Genomic DNA, 15,618 nt, shown 5'->3' on the forward strand with positions numbered 1-15,618 from the left:
CACAGTACATTTCATGTAGTGATGGGTATGTGTCACCGCCCTTATATACCAAAAACTGCTTGAGGCGAAGTCTGTGAATCACACAAATTGAGAGACGCTGGTTCTGGAAAGACACTGACTCTTTGAACATCATCAATTCTTTGAAGAGTACATATGAAAATATTATTCATCTCCATCGTATTTGGCTAGCAACAAATCTCAGAGGCTGATATCTCAGAATATATGGGTATATCTTCTGATGATTATTGTATCATCCATCCATTTAGACTTATTAACTTTTGAAAGAATGACACCTTTTTTATTTTGAGTAATCAACTGTATTTTGAAATGATTGCTTTTTAATGAAACGTTGTTCCACAAAACAAATATTTATAACAGAGAAAGAAAGTTTATGTTTTTATGATTGTAAATTACTTCATCAGCAACCTTTAGCAGTTAACAGCTTAAAAAGAGTTACTATGTATTTTTTGTAAATACACACACTTATCAAGCTCACTTTAAAATTCAGGCCAGCAACTTTTCACAACAAAAGACAACTGATTATGATCCAGTCTGCAACACTGGCTGTAAGGCAATTCCATGTCTGTTCTCATCACACTCAGCATCACTTCCTGCCTCTTCCTTGAGAATCTGCGTGACAGGATCCGCAGGTGACACAGTAACATTATGCTTTACGTTGAAAATATCCCACCTCTCAGGCAACAGGTCATGATTGAATATGAACAAAGCCAGCGAAGAAAAAACTAAGATGGTTACCAAAGTGCACAACATGGAGATTGTCCTGACAGGACACTTTTGGACATAGACGCCATCTTCCAGTGTGCAACCAGGAAGATGAAGAACAACAGGAAGACCTATAATGTTCTCCCCCAGCAAAACCCTTACAGTCAGCCCTACGATGTAACCCACCACGGCACCGTAACCATTCGTCACTTTAAAGAAGAGCACGGAGACCAGATTAGGGAATATGAGGGTGTAGGCGGTATCTGCTCCGAGAATCCAGGGGACCAGGGGGCTGTTAGTGTAGAACGTCATGGATGTCCCAACCACACCCACCACCACCACTGTGACCCGTATTACCCATTGAATTTCATTGTCTGATGCCTAGAGACATGAAGTCATACAAAAGGAGACAGTTCATTATTAATTTGTAAACCTGTGCTTTCCAAAATAGATGGATTTGGATTTGAAAAGTTTGTACTTAATTAATTAGCAACAGTTGTGCACCTAACACTCATTTTCAGAGAAACTCCTTACCTGTTTGCGCAGAATGTTCTTGTAGATATTTGAAGAGAAAACAGAAGTTGCAGACAACAGGCCAGAGTCTGCAGATGACATGACAGCAGCGGCCACAGCTCCGATTCCAATGATTGAGATGTAAGATGGAGTGAGGTTCTGTAGGGTCAGGGGCAGGACCAAACTTTGCTCACCACGTACATATGGAGATGGAGAACCATACAGCGTCAGGTTCCAGTCTGGATGAGAGAAATAATTAATGATTACATTTGTGTAACCATGAATTGATTAAAGTAAACATTGTATAATTTGAGGTGAACCTGATGACGCGGAACGCGGAACGCGGAACGCGAACCGCGTTGTTCCCTCAAATAAAGTATAGTAAAGTCTATGTCAGTGTGCGGAGGATTTGTTTGTCAAGCTGATTACACATGTCCCTGCTGCCTACCAGCACCTGACTACCTGATTCCATTATATAATTTGTGTATTGTTAAAGCTCAAAGCTAATAATGAAGTCACAAATGCCTGCTTCATGGAAACCTGCAAACACAGCATCTGCAGTTTGTCATAAGATGACCCTAAGGTCAATCCAAACAATCACTGACACCACAAAATAGTTGTATCAGCTTTTATTTTATCAGCTTTTAAAATCAATGGAATGAAAAAATCTCTCTCTTAACATTCAACAACCAGTATTATTTGTTTTGCCTTAAACCACAACCTATAATAGATGACAATTTAGGAAGCAGGAATAGGCTCAATGTGTTCCAGGTTCCTGTTTATAGCTCTGTGAGCAAACTGTCTGTGGCCTGTAGAGTATTTTACAGACATTCTGTATATTATTTGGCCAAACAATACATATACTTCCTGGCCACATTTTGTATGTCTGTAATAAACCTCTGTCATCTCTAACCGAATTCCTACCTGTAGAGGCAGCTACAGCCCCAACCAAGGTAGGGGGGATTCCAAGTATGACGATGGCAAGAGCAGCAGCATAGCAGGTAATCTGGGCAGTTTGTGATGAGTTGGCAGACAGTGTCCTCTGATGGAAGCTCTGAAATGAAAGACTACCAAGACCCTGAAAAAAAGAGCACAAGGAAGAGGTGCATGTTGAGGACAAGACAAGATGAGGAAGATAAGCAAAGAATGAAAGTACTAATACACTAGTACTGCCCTTTGTTCCCCTCAGACTGAAGGACGATTTTAGTGAATGAGTTCAAGAAGAAACAAGGCTGCGTGCAGATGTCTAATACTGCACAAACAAAGCAAAATTTTCCACTGTGATTCACTTATTCTCATGACATTTACTCCTATTCAGGGTTTGCACTCTATCCTAGGATGTCTACATTGCCAAGAAATCATCTTTCTCCAGGAGGAATCTAACTGGGGAGATCTGGTTTCTCTAATCTCCTACCTAATCACACAAACAAGGTTTCTTATTTACATGACATTGAAAATTCAGCTAATTAAGAGTATGTAAAGGCATTGTTGATGTTTTGACAGTCCCACTGAAATGTAGGTTTGCTCTGAGTTTATGGATGGAAGCAGGAAAGTATGATACTCATGAATATTGCTCTTACAATCATTAAGAAGTCATCAATCCACTTCCAGATTTTGTCCTGCTCCAGAGTGCCAACCCAGGGTTCTTGGAACGTGTGGTTGAACGCAGTCTGGGCAATGTTTGTAGATGCTGGGTTGAGCAACAGGAATGGGATACACAACCACTGGAAACATATATTGAGATCATCAGACTGAAGACCTTATCACAATAAGTTAGTTATTTTGTCAGATGTTAAACAAATATGACTTTGCATTCAATCCATTGTGTTTACACACCATACCTAACACCACTGCTGTTTGGCCTATATGGTTTTTGGAAGTCTTGGTTTTCTGTGTTTTTGTTTTTTTCTTTTTCTTTTCATTGAAAGGTTCAAAAGATGTGAACTCTGTATTAAAGTACTTCTGTTGCAGACAGGGCAGTATCTACCATGCTGTCAATTGCTGTTCATGGTTAATTGGATTGTGTTCTTTTTGGCTTTCTGCCTTCAACTGTTGGCAGTGGACAGTGACAGGAAACATGAAGAGAAAGCCAGAGGGATGGACATGTGACAAAATTTCCTAGTTGGAATCAAACTGGGAGCATTGAAATTACATGATATGCCCCTTTCACTAGTAGGCCATGGAGATTTTGCAGGATTGCAGTAGCTGTTTTTGTCATGTGTGACATGGTTTCAATAATTTTACTATTTTGTCTAGCATTCACTTGTGCTATCAAGATGAAGGTTAAATACATATCGGTTGGTAGAGCTTTATACTAGATGTCACATACCTGCAGACACTGTATCATTAAAATGAACATGTGCTACTGTATAAGGCAGTGTAACTCACCAAACTGAGGAAAACTAAACAGAGCTGGATAACATCAGTGTACGCCACCGAATAGAGGCCTCCTAGCAATGTGTAGATAATGGCCACAGCCGATGAGATCCAAACAGAATAGGCATAGGGCAAGTCCAGAATCACGCTCATAGTTGATCCTGTTAGACAAACCCACAAACAGTAATGGAAATGCTTCATTTGCCTCTACTAATTGAAAATGTTTTGCTTAAAAAGATAGGTATAAATGTTTACCTAAGCTTAGCAGAGTAGACGTCACCCACAGCACATCCATCAACAGAGAAGGCAGCACTAGAGCACCACTCAGTATTTTGCCATACTTTATCTGGAATGGGTCCATCATGGTGACATACTCCTTATCCCTCATTGGCTTGGCAAAGAAAAGACCACCTTTTGCATTGGATGAGATATTAAAGTTTATACTGTATTTACTCTGAATAATTTATTGAAATCTTAACTTTGTGTTGCACAGGTTGCACTATGTTCTGTAATTATTGGATGTTGTGGGCATTGCATAATATAAGTTATTGGTATCCTTTACATCATTTCCCGAAAGTAATCCCCAACTGTTATGTGTTGTGCATTTACTGTAGCTGTTGATTTAAATACTTATGAAACAGATAAAATGAGCCACCCGGAAATGATAAGATTATGTCCAACATGATCAAGACCAGTACAGCCTTTGGTAACACTTTACAATGGTACACAAAATTTAGAGTAGTTCCTAGGGAACGAATGAGGATCTAACTATTGGTTAATGGTCAGTTCTTGAGTAATTCTGGATCAAACGCCATAAAGTAGCTAATCAGTAGTTACTGATTAGTAATTGAGAAGTGACTGAGGGAACTAATGAGAAAGGAATAAAGAACTAACTATTAGTTAATGGTCAGTTCTTCAGTGACCAATAAAATGTCATAAAGTAACTAATGATTAGTTAATTGAGAAATGAGTAGGCCACTTCCCCAGTAATTCCTAATTAAGGACTTAATAGATACCTTTAAGTTGCTGGAGAACCTTTATTGTCACATGTAATCATAGTGTAATCACAGTGAAAAGTTCTGGTCAGTGACCCTATCCAGGATCCTAGGACCCCAGTGGCTCCTCCTGAGCCCCTTGGCACTTGCCTGGTACACCCAGCACCTCCTCTGAACCACAACAGGTAGAAAAGGGCATTTGGGATCTCAAGAAGATCCATGTGGCCAGGACTTAAGCCAGTGTTCAGTCCCTTCACATCCGCCCCAGCACTTGCCCTAATGCAGAGATGGTCTTGCCAGTCCATGTGGTCAGGATAAAAGCTGGTGTTTATCCTCTCCACCTTTTTCCTAGGTGATTATTTTTGAAAACCCTTGAAAGAAGAGAAAAAAAAAAAAAAAGAAGAAAAACATACTGTTGTGATTTTTGGGGCGTTTAGAGACTTCCGTGTTGAAATACTTTTCATTTGTAATTTTGGGTTTGTTTCCACTTCTTTTGCATGCTGCTTATTATTTGTTGTGTTTCTATTGTATCTGTTGGTGGTGCAGAGGTCACTGATGGTGTAAATTATAGTACTACTGTTATGAGGTTCATGTAACTTGAATCTTTCTCTGTATTTTATAATGTTACACTGACTCACCGATGCTGGGTATGTTTATTGCACTGACGTCAGTAAGATTTGTACTGTAACTAAGTGTTTAGCTATTGGCAAGCCAAGCTAACTCACTTGTGTTGCTGTGAGCATGCGATTGATGTTGTTTCAGTGTGATATTATGGTAATAGTGGTTATTGCAACTTTTGATGTTTAAACATTCACCTAGAAAGTATGCAGATTTCATTTTATACCTGCTAAATGCCTTGAGTTAATATTTAGTAATAACTTGCAGATATGAATGCTTTTGTTTAATTACAGAAACTAAAAATTATGCACAATTTTTACTATCTTCATGTTGCCAGTAAAGACCTGAAATCTATCTGTTCTGTTCAGTTTCCCCACAAACAGGTTTTAAGAGGTCTAATCCCCAACACATACTATAGGAGGAACAGTGCATTAAATTTGCCATCTACTGTAAAAAACAGTCTATGGATAGGTACTTCAATTTCAAGAAATGCAAACTATTGCTTCGTTAATTAGCTTGCATTTTTCACTGGGGTTATATTTAAATTTAAAGGCACTGTTACTTGCTGTGACTTTCTGTGCAGAGTTTGCATATTCTCCCCGTGTCAGCGTGGGTTTTCTCCGGGTACTCTGGCTTCCTCCCATAATTCAAAGACATGCAGGTTAGGTTAATTGGTGCCTAAAATTGCCCATAGGTGTGAATGTAAGTGTGAATGGTTCTGTCTCTCTCTGTCTTCCTCTATATGTTAGCCCTGCGATAGTCTGGCAACCTGTCCAGGGTGTATCCCGCCTCTCGCCAATGAAAGCTGGGATAGGCTCAGCGACCCAGAGACTCTCAACAGGATAAGTGGTCATGGTAAATAAATGAATGAATGTTACTGTGTGTTTTTTCATAAATGCCAAATCTTTTTATTGAAAATTAATGTTCTCATGTGGGTTAGATATACTGTAGGTTTGCAGCAGTAATAAGTAATGATTCAGTAATGATTTAACTAGTCAGTATGATGCACCTATCTTAAAGGGGCAAAAAGCGAAATCGTTTCACCGCTAGATTTGCTGTTGCACACTGCCTGTAGACCAAAACAAAGTGTGTCATGACCCACACCTCCCTCTACCTCTGCTCTCCACCCCCCACCCCCCACTCGCCTCGTCTAAGCTTAGTTTAGCAGTTAGTGATGTCTTTCACTCACTCTCGGTCTCTGCTGTGTTTAGCTATTCCCCTGCCTACTTCAGTGATGATGATACCTGTAATAAATGTAATATATTTGCTGAGATGGAGGCGAGGCTCAGTGATTAGAAGAGCTGGTAGAAGCGCTCCATAGCTGTAAGTTACTCCAGTAGCCGGTGGCAGCCAACTCGGCTAGAGCCATCGCCGGATCCCGGCTAGTGCTAATGCTGCGTTCATTTTGTACTCGGAGGTTGGAAGTCGGAAGCAGGAATGACGTCACCTCCGAGTTGACAACAATTTTTGCATTCTAGTTGACAACGGTGGACAAGTCGGAAAAAAACATGGACGCCCACAAGAAAGCCTTTGTTGCCCTTGCACTTTCGGAGTATAGACAGCTTCAAAACCACCATGCACTCCAACTGATGAAAGCCGCAGATGAGGCTGACCTAATGTAAAACAAATAAGATAAAATTGCTATAAACAGTACTTTAGCAGTGTTTACTCACTATGTGACCGGCAGCCATCTTGAATTCATAAGTCGGGGTTGATGCGGCTGCTCTGAGTTTCCAAGTTGGAAATCCGATCTCAGGGTGCGTTCGATTTTAAACTTCCGACTGGGAACTGGGAATTTCCGACCTGCGAGTACAAAACAAACGCACCATAACGCCAGGAGCTAACGCTAACGTTCTTACTCTTCTCTGTGAGTGAGAGCAATGTTTTAGCCGGGCTACATTTTACAATGCTAATTGCAAATATTAGCTGGGCTGCCAGGCTACTCCCCTAACACAACCGAAACGACTGACCCATTGCTGGGACAGAGCTGCTAATAACTCAAGCTCTGGACATTTACCCATGCTACGATTGTAACATTAAATTTAATTGAATCGACATAGCGACATGTGCCTAACGTTACTGTAACACTAATTAAAACATACATTTGACTTTATGTTGTTACTTAACGTTACCTGTCCAGGTCAAATTGTAGCCCTTTAGCTCTCGCAGTGCTCTCCACCTTGGAAATGCAAGGCCAATGTTAATTTGGGTTCTGTCCCTTACTTTATCTGACAACTTCTTCAGCAACGACTGTTGTTTCTTTAGAGGTAATGTCGGATCCTGGTCGTCTTCAGGTGAACGTTTTGTTCCGCTCTCCGCCATTTCGCTTTGAAAATACGCACTGCCATTGCTCACTGGCTGTAGCCTTTTATAGGGAGGGAGGGCCAAGGGCTCCGAGAGGAAGGAGGAGGCGGCGATTCACATGAATGTACATGACCTCGCAGCTGGACCGGCTTGTAAACAAGGGGCTGGAGATCAACGCAGAGAGAGGGTGTGTGACGTCATGCTATACTTCAGATGAAATTACACCTCTAGCTCTTCACATAGCGATTTTTTAATTCCTTCAATCTAGAGATGATGACTTTCCGCTTATTGCCCCTTTAAGGAGACACAATAAAGATGTCAAATTGTCAGGTAATAATTAAGTACTAATTGAGAACTTCAGTACTATTACATTTGATTGGGAGTTACTCAAGAACTAACCATTAACTAATAGTTAATTAATTAATTCCCCATTAGTTCTCTCTCTTGTTTCTCAATCAACTAATCATTAACTAATGGTTAACTAATGTCCTCATTTGTTTCTTATTAGTTCCCTCGGTTTTTTTCTCAATTAACTAAATAATATATAACTCTACAGCATTTAATTGGGAGTTACTCAAGAAATGACCATAAACTAAAGGTTAGTTCCTTATTTGTTACTCATTAGGGTCCCTCACTTGTTTCTTAATTAACTAATCATTAACTAATGGTTGGCTACTATGTGACATCTGATTGGGATTAACTCAAAAACTAACTAACCATTAACTGATATTTTGTCATTCATTACCCATTAGGTTCCTTACTTGTTTCTCAATTAACTAATCAATAACTGATGGTCAGCTACTCACACATTTGATTTGGATTAATTCATAAACTAACCATTAATTGATATTTCCTCATTCGTATAAGTTCTCTCAGCCCTTTTCTCAGTTGACTGAACTAACTAATGATTACCTACTCTATGACATTTCATTGGGAGTTATTCAAAAACTGACCATTAACTTGTTGTGAGTTTCTTATATGTCCCTCATTTACCTAGTTATTACTTTAAATGATGTGTATTATGTGTAAATTATCTGTTATCCAGCCCTCTGCCTTTGAAGTGTGTGACTTGTCATACCTATGGTGAAGGTCAGGATGTAATGTACAGGTATAAGAGCCCATATTAATCCCATTTTAGGAGAGTACACTGCTTCAGCAATACCCAGGATAAAACCACCTCCAACCCATGTAGCTGAGGAAGAATCACACACACACACACACACACACACACACACACACACACACACACACACACACACACACAGGTTAACGAAAGAATAAATACCTGTTGCCATTATTGCCAATGTTCATTTATTCAAAACCAGCCAATGTCAGTGTCGTATGTTACCAAATCATCATGCTTAATGATACTGAGTTTAATTAATACTTACAGGTAAGGGAAAAGCTGTGCACATTTTGCACAAGGAAAAGCTATAAAACTTCACTGATTATTTCAGCAGCTAAAAGTTTAGCTCTGTTTTCTCTGTCAAGTTTTTTTTATTACGTTTGTAGTTCTGCTGCTTAATTGTACCACAGAATTTGCTGAAGTGAAATTACTGCACAAATAGAAACATTTTTACAATTACAGAAAGCAGCCCCTCTAATCATCAAGTAAATGGTAAATGGACCTGCATTTGTATAGCGCCTTTCTAGTCATCCCACCACTCAAAGCGCTTTTTACACTACGAGTCACATTCACCCATTCATACACGCATTCATACACTGGTGGTCGAGACTACCCATACAAGGTGCCACCTGCTACTCAGTTTTAACACACTCACACACAGATGGAACAGCCATCGGGAGCAATTTGGGGTTCAGTATCTTGCTCAAGGATACTTCGACATGCAGACTGGGTGAGCTGGGGATTGAACTGCTGATCTTTCGATTGGTAGATGACCCGCTCTACCTCTGAGCCACAGCTGCCCAAGTAAGTTGTTAAACAACAAAATCATACATCATTTAAAAAGCTATCCTATGGATAACAGAATAAAGAATCAGTTTGTGATCCTTGTTTCATGTTATTTATTCATGTTTTATCTGCTTCCTGTTTTATTTTGAAGATTCTCTCCTCATGTGTCATGTCTGGATTTACTTCTATGTGTGTTTCCCGCCTGTTTTCTGTCACACCTGTCTCATTAGTACTTGCCTGTTCCCTGAGGCTGCGGTCGAAAAGTGCCTCCTATTGTCTTTTCCTAACCACTTTTCCTTGACCTTGATGGAAAACGTCACGAGGTCAAGGGAAGATGTGAAGGAGAATTCATAAGGACTTAGGAAAAGACAACTGCGGTGCTGAGAGAATCCGACTGCACTTACACTGCGCTACGTAATTATGCGACAGCGGATGTTATTGACGTGGGTCTGCTGTGGTGAAACTACAATGTTCTGAAGATGGACTACTAAAAGCGCATCTTAGATAATGCGCCCCGTATGTTCTCATCGTGTTGTTTCATGCAGGATATACAGTCAGGTCCATAATTATTTGGACAATGATACACTTGTCGTCATTTTGGCTCTGTACACCACCACAGTGGGTTTTAAATGAAACAATGAATACCTGCTGAAAGTGCAGACTCTCAGCTTTCATTTAAGGCTTTTTTCAAAAATGTAGTATGAACCGTGTAGGAATTACAACCATTTCTTCACACAGTCCCCCAACTTTAAGGGCTCATAAGTATTTGGACAAACTAACATAATCATCAATTAAACAGTCAGTTTTAATACTTGGTTGCAAATCCTTTACAGTCAATGACTGCCTGAAGTGTTGGACACATAGGCATCATCAGATGCTGGGTTTCTTCCCTGGTGATGCTCTACCAGCCCTTTACTGTAGCCGTCTGCACTTCCTGCTTGTGTTTTGGGTGTTTTGCCCTCAGTTTTGTCTTCAGCAAGAGAAACGCATGCTCAGTTGGATTCAGGTCAGATGATATGACTTGGCCGTTGCAGAACATTCCACTTCTTTGCCTTAAAAATGTCTTTGGTTGCTTTTGCAGTATGCTTCAGGTCAATGTCCATCTGCACTGTGAAGCATCGTCCAATGAGTTTTGAAGCATTTGGCTGAATCTGAGGAGATAATGGTGCCCCAGACACTTCAGCTTTCATCCTGCTGCTCTTGTCAGCAGTCACATCATCAATAAATACAAGAGAACCAGTTCCACTGGCAGCCATACATGGCCATGACATAACAGTACCGCCACCATGCTTCACTGATGAGGTGGTGTGCTTTGGATCATGAGCAGTTCCTTCCCTTCTTTCTTCTCTTGTCTTCCCATCATTCTGGTAGTTGATCTTTGTTTTATCTGTCCATAGTATGCTGTTCCACAACTGTACAGGCTTTTTAGATGGTTTTTGACAAACTCTAATCTGGCCTTCCATTTTTAAGGCTAACCAATGGTTTGCATCTTGTGATAAACCCTCTGTATTTATTCTAGTGAAGTCTTGTCTTGCTTACAAGAGCAGCAGGATGAAAGCTGAAGTGTTTGGGGCACCATTATCTGCTCAGATTCAACTAAATGCTTCAAAACTCATTGGATGATGCTTCACAGTGCAGATGGACATTGACCTGAAGCATATTGCAAAAGCAACCAAAGACATTTTTAAGGCAAAGAAGTGGAATGTTCTGCAACGGCCAAGTCATATCATCTGACCTGAATCCAATTGAGCATGCGTTTCTCTTGCTGAAGACAAAACTGAGGGCAAAACACCCAAAACACAAGCAGGAAGTGCAGACGGCTACAGTAAAGGGCTGGTAGAGCATCACCAGGGAAGAAACCCAGCATCTGGTGATGCCTATGTGTCCAACACTTCAGGCAGTCATTGACTGTAAAGGATTTGCAACCAAGTATTAAAACTGACTGTTTAATTGATGATTGTGTTAGTTTGTCCAAATACTTATGAGCCCTTAAAGTTGGGGGACTGTGTGAAGAAATGGTTGTAATTCCTACACGGTTCATACTACATTTTTGAAAAAAGCCTTAAATGAAAGCTGAGAGTCTGCACTTTAAGCAGGTATTCATTGTTTCATTTAAAACCCATTGTGGTGGTGTACAGAGCCAAAATGACGACAAGTGTATCATTGTCCAAATAATTATGGACCTGACTGTATAAACGTGGACAAAATGGTGAAAGATATTATTTAATTACTATGGTCAGAATTGAATTAAAAAAAGGAATATAGGCTGCCAGCCACAAACTGAAACGAAAATGATTTAAAAGAGGGCACTGAGTTTGCTAACCTAAGTAATAAAATTAATTAATGATATTACTAAAGGCTGGCAATACAACAACGCTCAAATGAATAATTGACTGATGCTTGCTGCAAGTATTTAATAACCTCAAGCAGTTATCTTTTAACGTTACAGTCTTTTGTATAGTGCCCAATTTTGTCTTTTTATTATGATCCTTCCACTGTGGCTCTGCAGGGAAACACTGTACAGGGGAATAAAAAGTGGGAAGCAGTAACTTCATTGATTATTTAAATCTCCAGATACGCCAATTATATGCGCATTTACACACGAGGCACAGCAACGTTATTTCATTGATTATCTATCCTTTTTTTTTCAGTTCAATTCAATTTTATTTATATAGTGCCAAATCACAACAAAAGTCATCTCAGGGCACTTTTCACATAGAGCAGGTCTAGATAATACTCTTGAATTTACAGAGACTCAACAATTCCCCCATGAGCAGCACTTGGCGACAGCGGTAAGGAAAAACTCCCCTCTAATGGGGAGAAACCTCGAGCAGAACCCGGCTGTAGGTGGGCGGCCATCTGTTTTGACTGGTTGGGTTGAGAGAGAAAAGGGGGGGCACAGAGAAGCAGAACATCTATCTATCTATCTATCTATCTATCTATCTATCTATCTATCTATCTATCCCATCCCATCCGCACAGCCAATGCCAATGTTTTGAGATGCAGTAGGGGTAGATAATATAGATAGGCCTATAAGAATAAAGGTGAAAAACAAGTAGGTTTCTGGTTTTGGTTTAATTTCTATTTCAATTAGCCATTTAATATTATGGATTTCCATTTTTTCTCATTCACACGAAAATTGGCAAATTAAAATAATGCATTGTATATTTGTTTATCCTGTTATAAAACAAGTTAAACAAAGCTGTGGAGGGAGGCTACACCAATAGTAGCAGAACGTTCATAGTTCATGTCTAAGTTTAACATAATGTTGAAAGTTCAAAGCATATAGCATATGAACAAGTTATGGCATGAGATGTATAATGCTTCATAAACAACGGTAACTTACATGGTGATCTCCTTCCTTTCTAGGTCATGTTGATCTTTTTCTTTCTTAATCATTTGAGTTTGTCAATGGTGTGTCGCTTGGTCACTTTAAATATTGCCGCCACAAGGACTTGTGGGATGGAATTATCTCCTTTCCTTTCGTAAAGGATGGTCAAGTGTACCCTATGCTAAAGGAGATTAGAAAGGAAGCACTGAAGCACCTTTCCTTAAAATTTAGAAAATTCGACCAGCTCTTATCATGGCTGCCACTTAGATACTTCTGGGTCATTTCACTCAGTTAGGAACCTTCCTAAGCAAAAAAAACTATTTGACCACAGCCACAGTCTTCCCTTCACACCTGTTTTGTATTAGTCTTGTCTGCCCCATTCTTTTTGTTTTTTACCTGTTGGTTTTCCGTTTGGTTTTTGCTCTTCTTTCATTTGGATTTTGAGGGCCTGTTTATACGGTTCTGTATATTTCTGAAAACGAGTATTCTATCTATATCTTTGCATTTGCACCTATCATTTACACGTAACCAGTGTTTTTCTCGACAAAAACGGAGATTTTCAAAATCGGCTTCCAAAGTGAAAGTTTTTAAAAATGTCCGTTTCTGCGGAGACGTGTAAACAGGATAGACGGAGATTTTGGAAAACGATGATGTTGCAACACTGTTCACACATGCCCATTAGGTGCCTGGGAACCACAACAATTGCAGATATATGCCTGGTTGTTTACATTTTGTTAGCATTTTTGGGACTACTTACAAGCTTACCAATGAACTTAGCACTGCTGCATCAACATCACTGCTACATTGGCCAACAAAGATGTCTGCTGTGCCCAATATTAGTAAGTGCATAGCAGCTCACTATGCTACATAAGGTTAAAATGTAGTCTATCATTGTTTTTATCACTAGAGCCAAGAGGAAAACAAATCACTGTGCGTGCGCAGAACATTCTTCTATGGTGTTTGACATATGGTGTATCGCCACCTACTGGCCTGGCATGCTAATTGCAGCAAAAAGCTGCCGTTTTTGCATTTTTGTGTAAACAGGGATATTGTTTTCACAACTGATGGTGTAAACTCGGAATTTTTTTTTTTATACGGGATAAATAAAAATCCGTTTTTATTTGTATCGGTATCCGTGTAAACAAGGCCTTAGTTGCCTGCCTTTACTGGATGTCTTTGACCAGCTACATTAAAGCTCGCCTTTTGTTAGACTCAAACTGTCTGTGGTCTGCATTTGGGTCCTCTTCTGAACTGACACGTGACAGTGCTTTTGTTTTCAAGCCTCTGAAACCTGTATCCTGTTACTCTGTGCCTGCCGGTCTGCACATTTCCCATGTAACCCATGGACTCTTCTTCTACTTGTATTTATTTATTGTTTGCATTTTTATTTCATTTATTTATTTATTTTTAAGGATAAATCACAACTCCTCCTGTCCGTCTGTGTTTGGACCCTTACCATGTACCCTCACATTCACTACTGTGACATAACTATGATGGTTTTAACTGTGTTAGTGAACAGTCTTTATTTTGCTCTACTACATAATGTTAATTAATAGAGCTCATCCACTCACAGCAATTAAAACACAATACTCAATGTGCCGCGGTGATTTTTTGCAGAACCCTGGCGGTCATTGCACAAGATTGAACCAAATAAACGGTGAATATGGTACAGTGACTATATTGTTATTATAAGTTTTGGTCTCACAGCGAAATAAAGATGTAATGTGCTCAAAATGGAATTAATGTCTTGAGAGAACAACATGTACATTTTGTCCATACAGTTTTATACCACACATGCTACTGTAGAAATTAGTCCCTCGCTGATTCATGTCACAAAACTAACAATGAAAATAGTGTGCTGCATCATATATGCATTGGGCATGGTGCATCTTTGTCTTGAATTATGATCTCAGAGTCTTGAGCAACATGGAATCCTGCTTATCTGCCCCGGCATACAATACCAATCAATCAATTCATCAATTAATCAGTTGCTACATGAGCCAGGAACTCACTTCAATGCCTGCTGTTAAGAGGCAACTCTCTCATTATCTAGATGAGATTTCATTAATAGATAGTCTTGTACATTGAGAAGTTAACTTTTGTTTCTATTCTTATCTTGGAAAAAAAAAAACTTTTCTGAAGATCACAAGATTATTAATCTGTTAATATGAGGACACACTTTTGTTATTCCAAGATAATCAGATAATTAAAAAGAATTAAAAACATAACTGCAACCAAGGGCCACGGTCTGCCTCTTTACACAATGCCCATGTTCTGTTAGCAGAATCCCCAAACTAATACAAAGATGTGATACCCACTCTGCCTCAGATAAGTTTCTAAGCCCCACAAAACAGTTTACCAGTCATGGTGAAAATCCCAACCAGCAAGTTGATATTTCTGTCTCCAAGCAGCACCACTTCAGTCTTGCCTCCATGGCTTTTCCTCTCAGCCTTCTTGGACTTTTTGGCAGCCCACACCCCTGTCCCCAAAATCAGGACGTAGAACAGTGCCACTGCAATCACACCGGGGATGTTAAGAGCCATGGTGGTCAACCACTATGGAGCACAGTGATAAGCAGATGGACTGACTGGATAATAAATACAGATACTGGACTGAAGTGCACATGAAGAGTAAGCAGGAGCAAAGGGCAGACTTTTGAAGGCACTCCTAAAATAAGATGAGGTGACTATGTTGTTATGTACCAAAAGTTCCACTTGAAGAGTAAGCAAAGTTTGTCGAGAAAGAGACAAAGTTCACTGGCACCAAACCAAGATTTACTTCTTAAAAGTTAATGTTAACATTATTAATTAGGGCTGTCAAACTAATAATTTCCAAAATGAGGATAA

General features: G+C 39.6%; 1 protein-coding gene across 1 annotated transcript; it reads right to left on the reverse strand.

Moving 5' to 3' along the window:
* Positions 1-443: 443 nt before the first annotated feature.
* On the reverse strand, positions 444-15,384 carry LOC117255941 (high-affinity choline transporter 1-like). The gene is made up of 8 exons (XM_033625201.2): positions 15,132-15,384; positions 8,608-8,721; positions 3,868-4,023; positions 3,625-3,773; positions 2,817-2,960; positions 2,161-2,314; positions 1,258-1,475; positions 444-1,104 (listed from the first exon to the last, which is right to left on the reverse strand). Exons 1-8 carry the CDS (start codon positions 15,313-15,315, stop codon positions 541-543), a joined length of 1,683 nt encoding a protein of 560 aa, XP_033481092.2. The 5' UTR covers positions 15,316-15,384; the 3' UTR covers positions 444-540.
* Positions 15,385-15,618: the final 234 nt, after the last annotated feature.

This window comes from Epinephelus lanceolatus, chromosome 3 (genome assembly GCF_041903045.1).
Source record: "Epinephelus lanceolatus isolate andai-2023 chromosome 3, ASM4190304v1, whole genome shotgun sequence".
Lineage (NCBI taxonomy): Eukaryota > Metazoa > Chordata > Actinopteri > Perciformes > Serranidae > Epinephelus > Epinephelus lanceolatus.

Excerpts from the sequence above, each read along its gene's own strand:
- LOC117255941 (XM_033625201.2), bottom strand. The coding sequence starts at position 15,315 with ATGGCTCTTAACATCCCCGGTGTGATTGCAGTGGCACTGTTCTACGTC. Across the intron at positions 8,722-15,131 it reads TGGGATTTTCACCATGACTG|CTACATGGGTTGGAGGTGGT; the intron begins GTAAACTGTTTT and ends ATTCTTCCTCAG. Across the intron at positions 1,476-2,160 it reads GGCTGTAGCTGCCTCTACAG|ACTGGAACCTGACGCTGTAT; the intron begins GTAGGAATTCGG and ends TCTCTCATCCAG.